Source organism: Alexandromys fortis, unplaced genomic scaffold (genome assembly GCF_014885135.2).
Source record: "Alexandromys fortis isolate MF-2015 unplaced genomic scaffold, M_Fortis_MF-2015_v1.1 scaffold_176, whole genome shotgun sequence".
Taxonomy (NCBI): Eukaryota; Metazoa; Chordata; class Mammalia; order Rodentia; family Cricetidae; genus Alexandromys; species Alexandromys fortis.
This window is the reverse complement of record NW_026068070.1, coordinates 621,886-640,662: the sequence shown is the minus strand read 5'-3', so window position 1 is coordinate 640,662 and position 18,777 is coordinate 621,886. Positions and strand designations below refer to the sequence as shown.

General features: G+C 42.1%; 2 protein-coding genes across 6 annotated transcripts in view; one reads left to right on the top strand and one right to left on the bottom strand.

The window, feature by feature from the left end:
• Wdr47 (WD repeat domain 47) overlaps positions 1-17,335 on the bottom strand; it is a 52,927-nt gene extending 35,592 nt beyond the window's left edge. For 2 of the 5 annotated variants that reach the window (XM_050120981.1, XM_050120986.1), the window contains exons 1-2: positions 16,622-16,946; positions 2,380-2,546 (exon numbers count right to left, since the gene is read on the bottom strand). In XM_050120981.1, the coding sequence (XP_049976938.1) occupies positions 2,380-2,546; positions 16,622-16,624 (170 nt within the window). In that variant the 5' untranslated portion in view covers positions 16,625-16,946. Of the gene's footprint in view, positions 1-2,379; positions 2,547-16,621; positions 16,951-17,067 lie in introns of those variants that run through there. The other 3 variants (XM_050120984.1, XM_050120982.1, XM_050120985.1) reach the window with 3 other exon arrangements.
• LOC126487925 (uncharacterized) lies at positions 16,695-17,439 on the top strand. The gene is made up of 2 exons (XM_050120994.1): positions 16,695-16,940; positions 16,999-17,439. Exons 1-2 carry the CDS (start codon positions 16,695-16,697, stop codon positions 17,437-17,439), a joined length of 687 nt encoding a protein of 228 aa, XP_049976951.1.
• Positions 17,440-18,777: the final 1,338 nt, after the last annotated feature.

Here is an 18,777-nt window from a genome sequence, read left to right as displayed (position 1 = left end):
TTATAAGATTACCAACATTTTACTTAAAGACTACTAATAACCAATCAATACATGTCACAGTAGTTTTATAAAGAAATGGTTTTATTGATTTTTATTGAGCTCTACATTTTTCTCTGCTCCCCTCTCTGCCTCTCCCCTCCCCTTCAACCAAGGTCCCCATGCTCCCAATTTCCTCAGGAGATCTTGTCTTTTTCTACCACCCATGTAGATTAGATCTATGTATGTCTCTCTTAGGGTTAAAGGAATGTTTTAATCTTAAAAAGGGAGAAAGGGTGCAATTTCAAAGGTTAGGTCTTTAAGATGAATACATTAATTTAATAAAAACTTTCTATCCTGTAATTCTTTCCATTTTACCTCAGACCAGTAAAATTCTATCACAAGCCAGCAGGCTCCTGGAGTACTCAGGGGCCAGTACTAAGTTCCAGAGGTATCAACACTTGAAAGACAAGCCAGGTATGGTGGAGCAAATCTTTAATCCCAGCACTGGGGAGGCTGAGGCAGGTGAATCTCTGAGTTTGAGGACATCGTGGTCTACAGAGTGAGTCACAGATCAGCCAAGGACAGACAGAGAAACCCTGTCTCAAAACAAGAGGAGGAGGAGGAAAAGCAAGACAAGGGTCCAAGAGCACAGTCTCAGAACTGGTTCCTCACTCCAGTACTGTGTAGGTCCCTGAGGTTAGAGGACCACAGCATGGGTGTGGGAAGTACAAGTTTAATAGCCATAGGTCATATAACAAACCCTTGGTTCTCCTTTCAGCTCCATGTTCATGAATTAGGAACAGTGTATTTCTTTCAAGAATACACAGTCCTGGGCTGGAGAGATGGCTCAGAGGTTAGGAGCATTGCCTGTTCTTCCAAAGGTCCTGAGTTCGGCTCCCAGCAACCACATGGTGGCTCACAACCATCTGTAATGGGGTCTGGTGCCCTCTTCCTGACTGGAGGCATCCACATACTGAATATTGTATACTAAATAAATAAATAAATAAACATTTAAAAAAAAAAGAATACACAGTCCTTCTCAAGGATATTTGGAATCATTAAGATAGAATATATTTCTATCTTAGAGCTTGGTATTTTCTTTTCCATGCAAACCAGTTTGGGATATATTCAGTTTTCCACTGTGGCAAAAATGACAATTTCCCTTGCCTTGAAAATCCCTCCTGCTAAGAATTGTGCCCTAGAAAAATAATTCAAAATACAGAAAGTGCCATATATAAAAACTGTTCAATAGAGTATTTAAGAAAATTAGAAACAATGATCTAAAAATGGGTGAAGCATTAAGAGACTAAATTGAAAAGTTTTAACATATATATTTTTGAAATCACAGAGAATTCTTGTGATAGAACAAAAAATTTTTTTTTTGACAGTCTAGCTCTGGCTGTCCTGGAACTCACTATATAGATCAGTGGTTCTCAATCTGTGGGTCTCAACTCCTTTGGGGTCACATATCAGATATTTATATTAGGATTCAAAACAGTAGCAAAATTACAGTTATGTAGTAACAACAAAAATAATGTTATGGTTGGGGGTCACTACAACATCCAAAACTGTAATAAAAGGTTGTAGCATTAGGAAGGTTGAGAACCAGTAATGTAGACCAACCTAGCCTAGAACTCACAGAAATCTGCCTGCCTTTACCTCTCAGGTTTTGGGACTGAAGACATACACTACAATGCCTGGAAATTTTTCTATTAAAAAAAAAAAAAAAAAAAAAAAAAAAAAAAAACAAAACACAAGAGGGGCTGGAGAGCTCATTCAGTGGTTAAAAGTACTGCCTGCTCTTCTGGAGGACCAGGGTTCTATTCCCAGCATCCACATGGCAGCTAACAACCATCTCTAATTTCAGGTCTGGGGATATAACACCTTCTTCTAACCTTCACAGGTACCAAACATGCACATGGTACACAGACATACATTCAGGCATAACACAAATATGCATAAATAAAGCTTAACTATATATTAAAATGTATATGTGCGTGTCTATAAATATATACATATATATTAATCACAATTGCTCCTAGGTAGTGGTAAATTTTCTTTATTTTCAATAATGAATATATTTCTATAATTTATTTTATGGCATTTGTTTCCTTGTACTCCTTATGCATATTTTAGAAATGTTTACCTTTCCAGTGCCTTGGATTTCTTGAGTACTTTTTAAATTGCTATGATAACACTGTGACTCCAAAGACTATGCATCTTACCACTGAAAACATTCTACAGATCTATTACTATACACTGTGAATATTCCATCATGAAATAAAAACCAATTATTCAATTATACTTACAGTCTTTTATGAGCATACTACACATACCACCATATTAATGCTCTTCTTTGGAAGAGCTACATGTACGCCTCGTAGTAAGGATGTAACATACCTCAGGAAAAGCATATCATCTGAAAATAGACCATTTATGACTCCACTTTCCTTCTCAAGGGCCAGCATACTAATATGAAGCTTCTTTGAATTCAAGAAGTCCAAAATCAGCTTAATGATTTCCACCTCCTTCACATTCACGGTCTCTTCCGCCGTCATATTGCTAGCCTAAATAAATGAAAACAACAAAAAATTTAATCCTACTGTTTTATGTGTAGGTTTAGTCGCCTAGAAATGACAATGTTACTTGGCAATTTTTAGTACATGTATTTCAAAGTAAAATTAACTATCAAAACTGAGACATTCTTTAATGTGTTAAAAAATATAGCTCAGATATTTTAAAAGTACTAATCTGTGCGAAATACACATTGGAGTGATGACAGATGAAATGATGACGTCTGAGGTGCTCAGAATAATCTGCAGTAACAATATCAGGTGTGTCTAACACTCAAGACACTGTACCACAATGCTGTCACCTATGAAGCCCACCTCAAGAATACCTCCCCTTCCCCAATTGAGTTAACAACAAAAAAAAATCATAATTTTAAGTAAGTTTACAATTTTTCACTGTGTTAAATTCATATACTTTGTAGGAAACATGCAGCCTGTGGATCAAACATTGGTCACCCATGAATCATTTTGGAGTTAAACATAATAAGGCTCAACTGAAACATGCAATGTATTGGTAATTTCAGTGTTGTACTGGTAATATCAACTATATTTCAACACTTTAAATTACCTTCGACTCAGATTAGATTAGTCATGGGTCTAAGGAAAACCAAATACCATTGTTATGCTAAAGAAACATAGCAATAAAATAACTCCTAACAATATTCTGCTGTACCTATCTACAGATCAGCGTCTTGCTCAGTCATCATGACAAAAGTTTCCTCTTGCAGCAGATGGAAACTAATACAGAAACCACAGCTCAACAACGTGCAAAGAGTGAGACACTTTGGAACACTCAGTCACAAATGGGATGGCTTCATCAAACCTCTCCCACTTCAGGGATCACAGAACTATGCAAAGAGGAGGCTGAGCAATTCCAAGAGCTAGAGGGGATGAAGACATCAAAGGAAACAGTGCCTTCCAGACATAACGGTACTGACACACATATGAACCCAAAGCAGCATTCACTGGAGCTGCACAGGTCTAAGATGGGGTCCCAGTACTCAGAGGGGGACATGGACAAGGACTCCCATCCCTAACCAAGAAGCTACCTCCAATTGACAACTGCTTGCAAAGGGAAAAATTAGTTTTCTCCAACAGAGTGTCACTGGGTATATAAGCCACACTTCAGGGCAGGTCCCAAGCCCAGCAGTAGATGACCAACACAAAACAAACTCAATGATATTTCTGTAGAATTTTTTTGTCTCATATTGCTTTGTTTGGGCATTTTTAAAAAAATCTTACTGGTCTTTTGCTTGTGTATTATGGTTTCCAATTTTGTTTTTATGGATTTTGTTTGTGTGTGTATTTCGTGCACATTTTCATTTTTTTAAAATTCTTGTTTGATTTTTTTTATTTGCCTGTTTTCTCAGAGAGAGAGAGAGAAAGAAAGGAGATGTAGAGTTGAATTTATAGGGAGGTGGAAAGAATTGGGAGAGGAAACTGTGATCAGAATATTTCATTTAAAAAAACTGTTTTCAACAGAAAAAACTAAAATTCCTCTTCCTAACACTTACCTATAATCTGTAGAGATACAACTGAATACACAGGCTGTGAAAGCAGAGAGATTTATAACTCAGAGGACTGAAAGAACCATTAGATCCTCTCATTTTGCACAAGCCATATACAACTGTACTTTTCAAATGTTAAAAACACATAGGAAACACCCTGACAGATTACAAGAACATGGACAAAGGTAGCTCTCACTTTGCCACATCTACTGTGAAAATGAAGAGCATTCTCAGCAATCAGACTGTCCACATTCCAGAAAATGTGACATCACACTGAAGGGGTGTGGTTACTATAAAGGGCCCTGAGAGGAACCTTTCAGGAGGACTTTGATCACATCAACATCAAGCTGAGTTTCATTGGAAAGAAAAAGAAGAGGTTCTGGGTTGATGAATGGCTACTGTCTGAACTATCTGTGGTCATGTTCAGAACAGGACCGAGAGTGTTACACTGAGCTTCCATTACAAAATGAGGTCTGCACATGCTCACTTGCCCAGCACTGTTATTATCCAGGAGAATGGGTCTCTGGTTAAAATCTGAAATATCTTGGGTGAAAAATATGTCCTTTTTCTCAAGCCTAGATTGTTGAAATAGGAAGCGGCGGGGCTGCGTCCCCAACACCCCGGCCGCTTGGCTAGCTCATGCCCGAAATAACAACACACAAACTGTATTCATTTAACTGCTTGACCCATTTCTATCTAGCCTCTTCTAGGCTAATTCTCACATATTAATTTAGCCCATTTCTAATCATCTGTGTAAGCACCCCAAGGTGCGTTTACCGAGAAGATTCTAGCCTCCGTCCATCATGGTGTCTCTGCTCCAGAGCAGAGCTGTCGAGTCTCCAGGAGCAGAGCAGAGTCTGACCTCACTTCCTCTTCCGCCCAGAATTCTATTCTGTTTCCTCCTCCCATCTATCTTTTAACCTATCAGGGCCAAGGAGTTCCTTTATTGCTTAACCAATGAAATCAACAGATTGATATATGACACTCCCACATCACCTAGATAATCCTTGAAGGAAATGATATTAAATTTGTTTCAATTCCATGGCTTTGAACCAACAAGTCACAACAGTTAAGAACAGGCCATCGGTTTTGTTTTGTTTTGTTTTTTTATTTAAAGATTTATTTATTATGTATACAACATTCCTTGCATGTATGCTTGCTTGTCAGAGAAGGGCACCAGATCTCATTATAGATGGTTGTGAGCCACCATGTGGTTGCTGGGAATTGAACTCAGGACCTTTGGAAGAGCAGTCAGTGCTCTTAACCTCTGAGCCATCCCTCCAGCCCAGGCCATCAGGTTTTGGATGGCCTCTGTATGTCTGAAAAGGGAGCAGCGTAGCATGCTGATGAGTGAGACCAGAGTTACCCAGCTCCAGAAACAAGATCCCGGATCATAAGTACAATTTGGGAACAATAAAAATAAAATACCTCTATTAAAGAAAACAAACTCATAGCAGCGCTGTCAATTTGGCTCAACAAATAAAGGTCCTTGCTGTCCAGCCTGACAACCTGAGTTCAATGCCCAGGACATACACAGTGAAAGGAGAGGAGAGACTTCTGGCAAGTTGTCCTCTGACTTGCACATTCTATGACATGCATTGACTCACACAGACACAAAATAAATAAATATATGTAAAAACTTCCTCAGAGCAATGCAAGATTATCATGCTAATGGACTAGCTGCAAGAAATAGTCCTGACAACTAACAGGACTATCAGGAAGCTTTCTTTCTCATAGGACCAAGTCATTCTAACCAAGCTCACAGAAACATAAGCACAAGCTTGTAGATAATCCAGTTCTGCTCTTCTCAATCTGTTAATTCTCTATTTCGTCATGAAGAGAAATGCAAATGCACAGCCAACTGGAATGCTCTCATCATCAAGCAGCACACTGTGTTATACAGAGACGCTGCATGGGTAAGGGGAAGAGTGTGTTAAGATAATTACTTAACTAAAAAATATAGCCCCTGGCTAACCTGCAACTCATTATGTGGACCAGACTGGCCTCCAACTCACAGAGATCCACCTGCTTTGACCTCCTGAGTGCTGGAATTAAAGGTGTGCACCACCATGCTGGACTTATTTATGTGTATGGTTTTCCTGCTTATATATCTGTACACCATGTGCATGCAGTATCTAAGAACACCAGAGGAGGACATGAGATCCCTTGGATCCATCATGGAAATCGTCATGGGGAGGTGGAGGCAGGCAGATCTCTAAGTTTGAAGTCAGCCTGGTCTATACAGAGTTCTAGGACAGTCAAGTCTACACAGAGAAACCCTGTCTTGAAAAACAAAAAACAAGTTGGGCAGTGGTGGCGCACCTTTAATCCCAGCACTTGGGAGGAAGAGACAAGTGGATCTCTGTGAGTTCAGGCCCAGCCTGGTCTACAGAGTGAATTCCAGGACAGCCAGGAGTGTTTCACAGAGAAACCCTGTCTTGAAAAACCAAAAAAAAAAAAAGTACACTGGCTCAGCTGTGTGTATTAGTTTATACCAGCACTCAGGAGGCAGGTCTTTGTGAGTTCGAGGCCAGCCTGGTTTACACAGTGAGTTCAACAACAGTTTGAACCACACAGAAAGAGAGAGAGACCCTGTTTCAAAACAACAAAAAGAAAGGAAGGGAGGGAGGGAGGGAGGGAGGGAGGGAGGGAGGGAAGGAGAGAGGGAAAATAGGGGGAAAATCCCACCACCAACAGAAAAAAATAAAACCACTGCTCTTCCAGGTGTTCAGTTCCAAACACCCACAGGGCAGCTCATAACCCTCTCTAACTCCAGTCCCAGGGGATCTGATGCCATTTTCTAGCTTCTTAGGGTACTACACCCATAAACACAAAATACAGGCAAAAGGAAAAAGTTTGAATACAAAATTAGTTTTATAAATCTAAGATTACAGGCCCTCTACACATGGGAGACAGTTATATAACTTAGTCTATCTGAGAGGGCCCTGGAAGTAGGACCAGGATCTCTATCCATGGTACATGAGTTAGCTTGTCTGGAGCCCATTCCCTATGGTGGGATGCCATGCTCAACTTCAATGAAGGCAGGTGGAGGGGCCTGGTCCTCCCTTTACTTAAGAGCCAGGCTTTGTTGACTCCCCTTTGGGAGGGGTGGATGGGGGGGGTGCTAGAGGAGGAGGCAGGGGGAATGGGAGGGAGAACTGTGGTTGGAATGCAGAATGAAATTTTAAAAAACTTAAAAAAATCATTTTCAAAAGAAATCTAAGATTAAAGGTCAATATTAACAGACTAAAAATAATAACAGAAAAGTAGTTTATACATAAAGAAAATTTTCACTGAGTAGTGGTGGTGCAGGCCTTTAATCCCAGCACTCAGGCGGCAGAGGCAGGTGGATCTCTGTGAGTTCAAGACCAGTCTTGTCCACAGAGTGAGTTCCAGGACAGGCTCCAAAGCTACTCAGAGAAACCCTGTCTTAAAAATCCAAAACAAAAAAAAAAATTCATGAGAAACTAGCTGCAAGCGGTAACATACTATAGTGAACTCAGCACTCGGGAGGCCACATCAGGACTACCGAGAATTTGAGGTCAGCCTGAGCTATCTAGTTTTTCTAAGGCAATCTCGGGCTACACAGCAAGACAGTGTCTCAAAAGAAAAAATCAGGGCTAGCTTTCTAACCAAATATAAATAGAAATGACTTAACTGTTCCTTTGCAATGACGTTGCTTACTTAAAATACAGAATAGGAAAGAAGGAAAACACGGATGGCTAAGAATGATTCAGAAGTTAAGGCAGAAGAAATTAGGATAGTAAAAAAAAGTGCTTACAGTTTTCTTTCTATGGTTTGCATTTAATTTTTGTGATTTACTTCAACTCATATTGTAGAGAGGGGAAGCACATATTCTGGTGGATACGATAAAGTCCGGGATAATCAGGAATTCTAAATTTATAAAGTCAGTTAAATAAAAGAAAATAGATATTCTTTAAGTAATTTTTTAAAGATTTATTTATGTATAATGTATGTAGTGTTCTGTATGCATGCATGCCTGTGCGCCAGAAGAGGGCACCAGATCTCATTAAAGAGAGCTGTGAGCGCCCACTTCTCCGCTCCCCCCTCCCGTCTCTCTTTCCTCTTCTCTCTCTCTCCCCCACTCTCTAACTAGTATAGGTTTTCTGAAAACCCACCTTGGAAATATATAACCATTAAAATAAAAAGAGAGAGAGAGAGAGAGAGAGAGAGAGAGAGAGAGAGAGAGAGAGAGAGAGAGAGAGAGGAGAGAGAGCTGTGAGCCACACTGTGGTTGCAGGGAATTGAACTCACAACCCCTGGAAGAGCAGCCAGTAAGTGCTCTTAACCTCTGAACCATCTCTCCAGGTCTCTTTAAAAAATTTACCAAATGAAACTTTCCTTCTAACTACAAAGCTCCATCAATCACCTATAAACACGTGTCCTTTCTTAATGTTGACAACCATCTTCTGACCTCTGACTCACTTACCTTCCAGAACTGTGGATGGTGGTGACCCACAGAAACATACTCTGGGGCTGAAGGTGTGAACATAAAGGATTTAGCTACCATGCAAGAAGCACTGGACCACATAAGCCAGGCATGGTGATGCAAACCTGCAACTCCAGCCCTCAGGAGGAAGAGGCAGGAAGACTAGGTCATCCTTGGCAACAGAGCAAGTTCAAGGCCAGCATGGCCTGCTCAAAATATAAAAAGTGGACCAGAGAACTGGCTCAGTACCTAAAGGCACTGACCATGAAACCTGAAACCCTAAGTTTGATCCCTGGGAATCCATGTCTTAGAAGAAGAAAGCCTACCCCCACAGGCTATTATTCTCTGACCTCCACATGTATACAATGGCATGCACACAAAAATACACAACACACACCAGGGAATAAACTTTTAAAAGCTAAAACAAGAAGAAACATATTATGCCCGGGCATGGTAGCACACTCCTAAATCACAACAGTGGGATAAAGCTGGGGTAAGGTGAAGAATCAGGGACAGACATGACTACAGACAATAGGGGACATAGTGAGACAAATGATGTTTAAAGCCTGGTGCTACTTTAAGTAGCTACAGAAATAAAGTTAGCATACACATATACCTAAAATGTCTCAAAAAAATACAAGGAATTGGCAATAATGGTTGTTTCCCAAAGACCTAGATAGGTAACAGGAATGGTTAGATGACTTTTTATGATGTACCTTATTAAATCTTTTGAATTTTGTACCATTACAAATATTAGCCAGGCAGTGGCAGTGCACACCTTTAATCCCAGCTCTCGGGAGGCAGAGGCAGGTGGATCTCCATGAGTTTGAGGAGAGCCTGGTCTACAGAATGAGCTCCAGGACAGGCTCCAAAGGTACACAGAAAAACCCTGTCTCGGAAAACAAAAACAAACAAAAAAAATATACATTCAAAAAATTTAAATGTGAGGCTAGAAAGAAGGTTCAGTAGTTAAGAGAGCTTGTTGCTCTTGCAGAGAACCCAAGTCCCAGTTCCTAGTATCCACATCAGTAGCTCACAACCACTTGTGACTCCAGCTGTAGAGTACCCAGCTTCTTCTCTGGTTTCTTCAGGCAACTGCATACATGTGGCATACACACATGAAATTTTTTTAAAAATAAAAATTTCTACATTAGAGTTTTGCACACACACACAAGTATGGTAATCCCAGTCCTTGAGGATTTACAGTAAATAGATGGCAAGCTTAAGACCAGCCTAGACTACATAAAGTTGCAAGTTAACCTGAGCTATATACTAAGATCCTATGTCAAATAAAAACCTTTTAAATAATAAAACATAAGCAAACAGTTATGCCAGGTATAGTAGCATATACTTTAAAAATAGCAGCACTCTGGAGACAGAGGCAGGCAGATCTCTGTGAGTTTAAGGGCAGCCCTACAGAGATTTCTAGACCTGTCAAGGCAGTGTATTGAGACCCTCTCTATCTTTCTCTTTCTCTCCCTCTCACACACACACGGACATGAACACACACATGTGTGCACACACACATACACACAAGAAAGAAAGAAAAAGAAAGGAGGGAAGGAGGAAAGGAGGGAAGAGAAAAGAGGGAGAGAGGGAGGGAGGGAGGGAGGGAGGGAGGGAGGGAGGGAGGGAGGGAGGAAAGAAGGAAGAAACAGACAAAAGGAAACACCTTTAAAAAAAAAAAAAACAACTTCAGATTCTGAGCCAGGCGTGGTGATATGCATCTGTAATTCCAGCACTTGGAAGCAGAAGCAATTAATTCCAGGTCAGCTGAGTCTACATAGTGAGTGCCAGTATAGCCAGGCACCTGCACACATAAACTTACCATACATATAACTAAAAATAAACCCTAAAAAAAAAACAAATTAGTACATATATATTAAAGTAGTATTACTTCATAATCCAAGACAATTTCTCACACTGGCACTGATCTATGGATATAGCAATATGTAATTAGGAATCATTTTAGTATTGCTACAATCATTTAGCAGAATAATAGTAGCAGATTTTTCCCCTGGGGCCAAAGACCTAACTAGCCATTACCAGGTATGGCCTCCATCTTATAGAGCAGACCTTAAACCCAATCAAAAAGTAGTATGTTACTCCCATAATGTTTGTGCCACTACTGCACCAGGGGACTTACTTTGCAGGCAGTTCACAGTTGGGTGAGAGTAATGACTAATTTTTTCTCCGGTGTTGTTTATAATACTTTCCAGCAGCTTCCAGATAAGCACCAGCTAGACTTCTCCATGCTCTATGACTCAAGAATGTAGTGTCTTCAGCAACATTGCCCTACTATCAAGTTGTGAAGGATAACAAACGTAGCTTGTAATGTTTGTGGGACCGATAGACCCCACTGGCCAACAACTCATAAAGATGTAATCCGTTCCTGGTACTGGGGGTTTTATTTGGTGGCATATTGTGTTTAGTTGGACTATTGTTCCCCTCATTATAAGGTAATGCTACTTAAACTCCTTTTATATGTTTCTATTTTAGGAAGCTTCTAATATAGCAGGCTTCCAGATGGCTATCTTTTTTATTATTATTATTTTTATATACATTGGTGTTTGACCTGCATGTCTTTGTGAGGGAGTCAGATCCACTGGAACTGTAGTTACAGGCAGTAGTGAGCTGCTGTGTGGGTGCTGGGAATTGAACCTGGGTCCTCTGCAAGAGCAGTCAATGTTCTTAATCACTGAGCCATATCCTCAGCACTCCCCTGAGGTGGCTTTCAAAAGGTCTTTAGTGTTAGTTGTCCCTCCTCCACCCTGCTCTCCCAATCCCCACCCCAGCTGATCCTCTGGTTCTGATTCCCCCTTATCCTTTTATAACAGTATACTGCATTTTCCTTTCCTGGAAACATCCCACTTTCTATCTATCAACTTAACCATTGTGAGTATTCTAAATGAAACGTGTATATCTAAAGCTTAAAGGCCAATATCCACATATGAGGAGAAAACATGCAATGCTTGTCTTCCTGGGTCTAAATTGCTTCATCCATGACGACTATGGTGTTCCACATACTTGAGAAGCTGAGGCAGGACTATATGCTCAAACCTCAGCAATTCCAGGCAGTCTTATGAACACAGAAAGACTCCCATTTCAAAGGATCATCATCATCTTACACAGCTCAGGCTGGTATCAGACTTGAGATCCTCTTGCCTCAGCCTCCTGAGTATTGCAGATAAAGGTATGCACCCTGCCAGTGGATTTCTGATAAGAAAACAACTTTTAATTTTAAAATTAAAAATATGGGGCTGCAGAAATAATTCAGCAGTTTAAAGCAAATATTACTCTTGCAGAAAACCCAAGATCAGTTTCTGTACCCATATCCAATAAGTTACAACACGCTTGAACTCCTGCTCCCAGGGATCCAACACCCTCTTTAGGGCCACAAAAGGCACCTATACACAAATGGCATGTGCGCACGCACACACACACACACGAATAAAAATAAAACTAAACCCTTAAATTTTTTAAATAAAATTAAGCTAAAAAATTTACAAATGAAAAATTTTTAAATTAGATCACAAAGGTTCTGTTCTATTATTGAGCTGCAAACTAAAGCAGAATCCCCAAAAGAAGATTAACTGCTTAGTTTACAATATATAAACACTGGGTACTATTCTTAGATCTTATGTATATTGTTAATAGAGCCTTACAAAACCATTCTTCACATCCCCTCCCTACTGGAAGATGCGCCTCTAAATACATGCGAAAATCTGTCTTAATTAAAGCACACAGATTAGAACGCAGTATTTTGGGTATGGTCTGGTCAGTAACAATATACAGTAAACTAACACTTCTCACAACCGAGGCCGTTTCACAGTGAATGCACCAAAAAACCTGCCGAATGTCATCACTTACTTGTGATCTACTTTTTACATTACCTAAAGTTTCATCACCAAGCCTCCCCCACCTCCACATACATTTTTGAGGCATTATTAGTCTAGGTTGTCCTGGAACTTGTTATGTAGACCATGCTACCTCCAAACTCACAGTAATCCACCGTCTCCCAAGTGCTGGAATTACAGGCATTTAGGCACCATGTCTAACTGCTTTTTGAGACAGGGTCTATATGAGATCCTATAGCTCAGGCTGGCCTCAAAGTTGCTGAACTAATGATCTTCCTGACTCCACCCCCAAGGCCTGGATTACAGATGTGTGCCACCATACCCACCTCCCTTTTTTTTCCTTTTTTTTTCTTTTTCCAGAGCTGAGGACAGAATTCCGGGCCTTGAGCTTACTAGGTAAGTGCTCTACCACTGAGCTAAATCCCCAATAATCCCCCCGCAACTTTTCTTAAAATTGATAAACAAAACTTACTCAATTCTATCCCTAAGTTTTTCAAAATAACCTTTGAAAACTGTTAAAACCAGAAGTTGAGAGACAGCTCATCAATTAAGAGCATCTACTGCTTTTATAGAGGGACTGAGTTCAGTTCCCAGGACCAACATCAGACAGCTCACAATCACTTATAACTTCAGCTACAGGGGAACCTCTGGTCTCCCTGGGTACCAGCCCTAAGAAGTACACACCCCTACACAAATACACACACCCGCTCCTCTCCCCCGCCCCTTAATTTTTTCTGTAGCTCTGACTGTCCTGGAACTCACTTTGTAGACAGGTTGGCCCTGAACTCACAGAGAGTGCCGGAATTAAAGGCATACGCCACCACACCAGGCTAATTAAATAAATCTTTAAAACAAAAACATTTAACTAGTACTAGCAAGTTGCCTCAGTAATTGCCACCAAGCTCAATGACCTGAGTTTGATCCCAGGACCCATATTATGGAAAGAGGGAGCCAACTTCTTCAATTTGTCCCCTGCACAGTGTATGTGCATGCACACAAAATAAGTAAATAAATGTAACTGAAAGTTTTAAACATATATTTAAGTATTTTTTACGTGTTAACACCAGTCTGCATACATCAGATACAATGTTAAGTCACTATGGTGAACATGAGAATAACACACACACAAACACACGCACACTTGGTTTTAAAACACTGTGATTATTTTTGTTTTCCAGACAGGGTTTCTCTGTGTAGCTTTGGAGACTCTCCTGAAACTCACTCTGTGGACCAGGCTGGCCTCCAACTTACAGAGATCTACCTACTTCTGCCTCCCGATTAAAGGCATGAGCCACCACCGCCCAGCTCAGTGTGATATTTTATAAAGAACATGAAGTACAGAGTGCATGTGTATAAAAATTTTTTATACACAGGCATAAAAATATTCTTTTTAAATTTTGTATTTTATTATTCAATGTATGAGTATTTTGCCTGCATGTGTGTCTGTGCACCACTCAGGCACCTAATGCCTACAGAGGTAAGAAGAGGGTGTTAGATCCCCAGGACTGGAGGTATAGATGGTCGTAAGCCACAATATGGTTGCTGGGACTTGAAGCCAGGTCCTCACAGAGCAGTCAGTGCTCTTAGCCACAGAACCATCTCTCCAGCCCCAAACCATTAGTCTTTGAAACTACGCAGAGTAAGTGAAAAGGTACTAACATTTATTTACAGAAAGTCTTGTGCTAGATACTTCCATACATTATCTATCTATATTAGTCCTCATTCCCCTGTGATCAGCTGTGAAATTTACCCTAGAGAAAATAAGTACACGGCCCAGATGAAATGGTCAGTCTGTCCAAACCAGCAGTTCCCAACTTTCCTAACGCTGTGACCCCTTAATACAGTTCCTCACATTCTCGTGACCCCAACCATAAAGTTATTTTCATTGCTATTTTTTTACTGTTATGAATCTTAATGAAAACATCTGATATGCGGGATATCTGATATGTAACCCCTGTGAAAGGGCTGCACAAATCCCTCAAAGGGGTCGAGACCTGCAGGTTGAGAACCACTGATCAATCTGCACATTTCCCATTACATTTCAATCTGCACATTTTCTCTTAACTTTTTACAGGGCTTTAAAAAAGAAGGGAAAATTAGAATTTAAGTGATGGTGAACCTAATATCAGTCAAACTTTCAAAAACTTAAAAATAACAAAACTGAAATCTGACTTTTTTCCTAGGCTATGTAAAAACTTGCTATTCATTAACTAAGCTTCTTAAACTTTTATACTTAAGGACAGAAGAAACTAAACTCAGCTAAGAGTTTACTTGGCGTCAGTGAACTCCAACGGGAAATCTACTTTGAAACCTCTAAATGTTATCATAGAAATTAGTGTTAATACTGCCTTCCCGCTGTGTTTTGCACAAACACATCCAACTCTTCATGGGAAATTCAGGACTCCTTCCTGTACCACTTGCATGCCTACAGATCAGTTTCTTATTCATCCTCTTCTTCGTTTCTGTTGTTCTGGGGATCAAGCCCAGGGTTTGTAGAAACTATAACAGTATCTGTCACTGAACGACACGCCCAACCTGAAATGGTGTTAACACCTGAATTTAGAAAACTTAAGTCTGAGGGAATAAAGCTATGTCTTCAGTAGTCAGAACTGGTGAATCACGGTGAGGATTCCAGTGCCAAACATAACTCAAGTTATTAGTAACAGCCTGATTTGTAAGAAAGCATCACTAACCCTCACATACAAGAAGAAAATACCCTCTCTCACCTACATCACCATATAAGCAAGAAAAATTTTTTTTAAAAACTCTACCAAGAATGGGGATACCCCTCAAGTGTTCCCATAATTCCTTTTAGCCCCTGTAATAAATAAGGTCCTAGGACTAGAAATGTTAAAAAGGTTACAGAGAAAACGGTAATGATCCTTGTCTGTGTCCCCTCTAATAAGAGGTGGTCAACAGATGCCTTCATGTTGTCTCAAGTGCTTGCAAATGAACTGTTCTCAACATCACAGTCCCTCTCAGACTCCAACACCAGGCATTATTCCTATTTTACAGAACGAGAAACAAACAAGGTCAGTGATGGGATACGTATCTCTTCCAAGACTGTAATTACAGTACCAAAGAAAGAGATCCTAAATCCAGGCAATATGATTTCTAGGGAACTGAACTGCCAAGAAAAACTGGACATTTTTCTTATTTTGAAATGTTTTTCAAACTGTAGCATATACCAACCAAGTCATATGGTGTCCATTCAGTGAGAAATTATTTCACAAACAGCAAAAGAGACTGTACAATTATGTAACTAGAAATATTGGTTAACGCTCTTGCTCTCCTATGATACATTCCTACTATTGATTTTCATAAAAAGGGACAAAACTAGGAAGCGGTAGGGTGGGAAATAAGTTAAATGTTACACACTCACACACACACAATAATGGCACCCCAATTCAAGGACTTTATGTTGCTTTACCTATGGGTTATTTAGTTGTGTTTCCCATTTACATGTTATTTTGTTGTTGGAAGCAATGTACCTTCCCCCAAATCTTAATGTACAATGATTCATTACATCTCCCTTATAATGAGACCTCCAGAATGTGTCATATAAAGGAAAATTGGCTCCTCGGCGGTTCTCCTTTCTAGTAAAATGTAAGGAACATATGCCAACACTTGAGACAAAAAAAAAACTGAACCTGTATTTTCTGTGAAAAAGATTTACAGCCCTTTTAAACCTGTATGTTAATTTCTGTGTCATTAACTTTTTTATAGCATTCTATGAACTCTACAACAAAGGGGGAAAACTAAGTGTCAGGATTTCAGCCGATGAATCTGGGTGGAACAAAGACTTCTCCTTTCATTATGCAGTGAGAACCAAGTTGCCAAAAAAAAAAAAAAAAAAGGAAACCAGAAGCTCCCCTCAGACATCATTCGTAGTTGCTAATTGCATGACTGGATGTATAGGAAAAAATCATCAAGTCACACACTACCCCTGCCTATCTTGGTCCCTACCCTTTTGCCAAAGGCGTCGTCCCAGAGCTAGAGCCCCAATCTTTTTCTCCCCAATACAGCTAAGAGGATTAACCCTTTGAGTTCCACAACCCCCCTCCGGTGTCTTTCACGCAGGCGTCCCCTCCCCCACGCAGCACAACCCGCGTTCGAAATTCAGACGACGTCCCTGTCCCCACCCTCCCAGACCCCCGAAGGCCTGCTCCTAGAGACCACTGACGTCAGAAAGGGCAAACAAGACCCCCCCACACCCCGTGTCTCCCCCCCCCCATCCCGAGCCCCGCCACTCCCTACCATTCGCCGAGCCGGGAAAGGGACAAGAGCGCAGCCCTCGGTCTCGTTCCAGCCCAGCACAGGGGCCAGGCAGATGCAGCGCAGTCAGCCCGCCTCGCGCCCCTCAGCAGCGGCGGCGAGGTGGGTACCCCAAGCCAGGGCGAGGCGCATCGCTCCGCCGCTGGAATCGGGCTGGCAACCAGGGGAAGGTGTGGTCCAGGAGCGGCGGCCTGGAGAGGCGGCCTGGCGGGTCCCAGGTCCTGTCCCCTGGTCACCCGGGCCTCACCGGCGACCCATCTATTCGCCGTCGCCACCCAAGCCTACCCCAGACACTCCTCCCGCTCGCGACCACCACCCAGGGGGGCCGTGGGTTCTGCACCTCATCAGGCTCGTGACAGGTGGCGACGGGTGACCATGGCAACCCACGGTGCCCGGCGGCCCGCCCCCGCCTTCTGGAATCCACTCACCTGAGGGCTCCGGGCGGAGCCGGCACAAGCGGCGGAGGGAAACGCGGTAGAGAGGCCGGCGGCCGGAGCCGCGAGGCAGCCGATCCCCCGGCTGAGGCGCGAGCGCGAGGGCGGCGGTCGGGGCTGAGCAGCCCGCACGTCAATCCATCAGCTCGGCACCCGGTCCCCGTCGCGTCCGCCCCAATCCCGCCTCCGACCGCTCGGCTCCGCAGACTGCGGTTGTCAAGCGCCGCTGGAGCCGGGCTCCAGCCGCCAGCTGCAGCCAATCACTGCCCGTCCCTGGGGCCGTCTCAGGACCCCTCCTCTCCTCGCGGGGCGGCTAGGCAGGTGCCTGCGCGGAAGAGACTCGGCTGGGCCGGCCCGGGAGGATAGGGCGGGGCCTGCGGGCGGGGCCTAACGCGGAGGGGCAGGAACTGAGACTGGGCCGCCTGGAGGCTCCTGGCTCTCAACTTCTATGCCCTTAAGGATTTGGAGACTCCGGTAAGAGGATCCAGGCCCTGAACCATCGGGTGACGGGTGACGCTGTGTCCCAAAATAGCATGGACAGGTATGGTGGTTTGAATGAGAATTACCCCCATAGACTCATACATTTGAATGCTTGGTCCCCTGTTGGTGGACTGTTTGGGAAGTGGTTCTCAACCTGGGGGTGGAAAGACTCTTTTACAGGGGTCGCATATCAGATCTTCTGCATATCAGACATTTACATTATGACTCATAACAGTAGCAAACTTATGAAGTAACAATGAAAATAATGGTATGATTGGGGTCATCACAGCACGAGAAAGGTATTAACGGATCACAGCATTAGTAAGGTTGATATCCACTGGGTTAGGAGGCGGGGACTGCTTGGAGGAGGTGTGTCCCTGGCGGGTGGACTTTGAGGGTTCAAAAGCCCAGACCATTCCTAGTTAGTTCTATGTCTGGTGCTTGTGAAGCAGATGTAAACCTTTTAGCTACATACAGTCTGCCACGATGTCATGACTTACTCTCTGGAACCCTGAGCCCAAAATTAAATGCTTTCTTTTAAAGTTGCCTTGGTCATGGTGATTTGACACAGCAATAAAAAAGTAACTACACAACAGGTCTGACACTTCCAGATGTAGAAGACCTCTGTGCACTTCTAATATATATATTATACACATGTACACCATATATGCATACATATATATTATGGCTTCCACTGTTATTCTACTTCATATATATATATAATTTTTTTTCAAGACAGGGTTTCTCAGTGTAGACTTGGCTGTCTTGGAACTCGCTCTGTATACCAGGCTGCCCTCAAATTCAGAGATCCACCTGCTTCTGCCTCCCGAGTGCTGGGATTAAAGGCGTGTGCCACTACTGCCCGGCCAATAATTTATTAATAAAGGTTATATTAAATAAATCTTGCTTCCTTCCTCTTTTCCATACTCTACTTCTTTCCATTAAATCTTAGCAGCTTGTCTGTCCCCTTCCAGTTTCTTTTATTTATTTTTGTTTTGTTTTTCAAGACAGGGTTTCTCTGTGTAGCTTTGGTGCCTATAATGGAACTAGCTCTTGTAGACCAGGCTGGCCTCGAACTCATAGAGATCTGCCTATCTCTGCCTCTGAGTGCTGGGATTAAAGGTGTGCACCACCACCTCCTGGCCCCCTTCCAGTTTCTTAATATGTAAAGCTAATTCTTCCTTGAAGCACTTCTCGGGGTCACTGGTTTCCTGCCCTTTTATT

Coding starts and splice junctions, on each gene's coding strand:
- LOC126487925 (XM_050120994.1), top strand. CDS start 16,695: ATGCAGCGCAGTCAGCCCGCCTCGCGCCCCTCAGCAGCGGCGGCGAGG. Junction 16,941..16,998: donor CTACCCCAGACACTCCTCCC/GCTCGCGACCAC, acceptor GGCTCGTGACAG/GTGGCGACGGGTGACCATGG.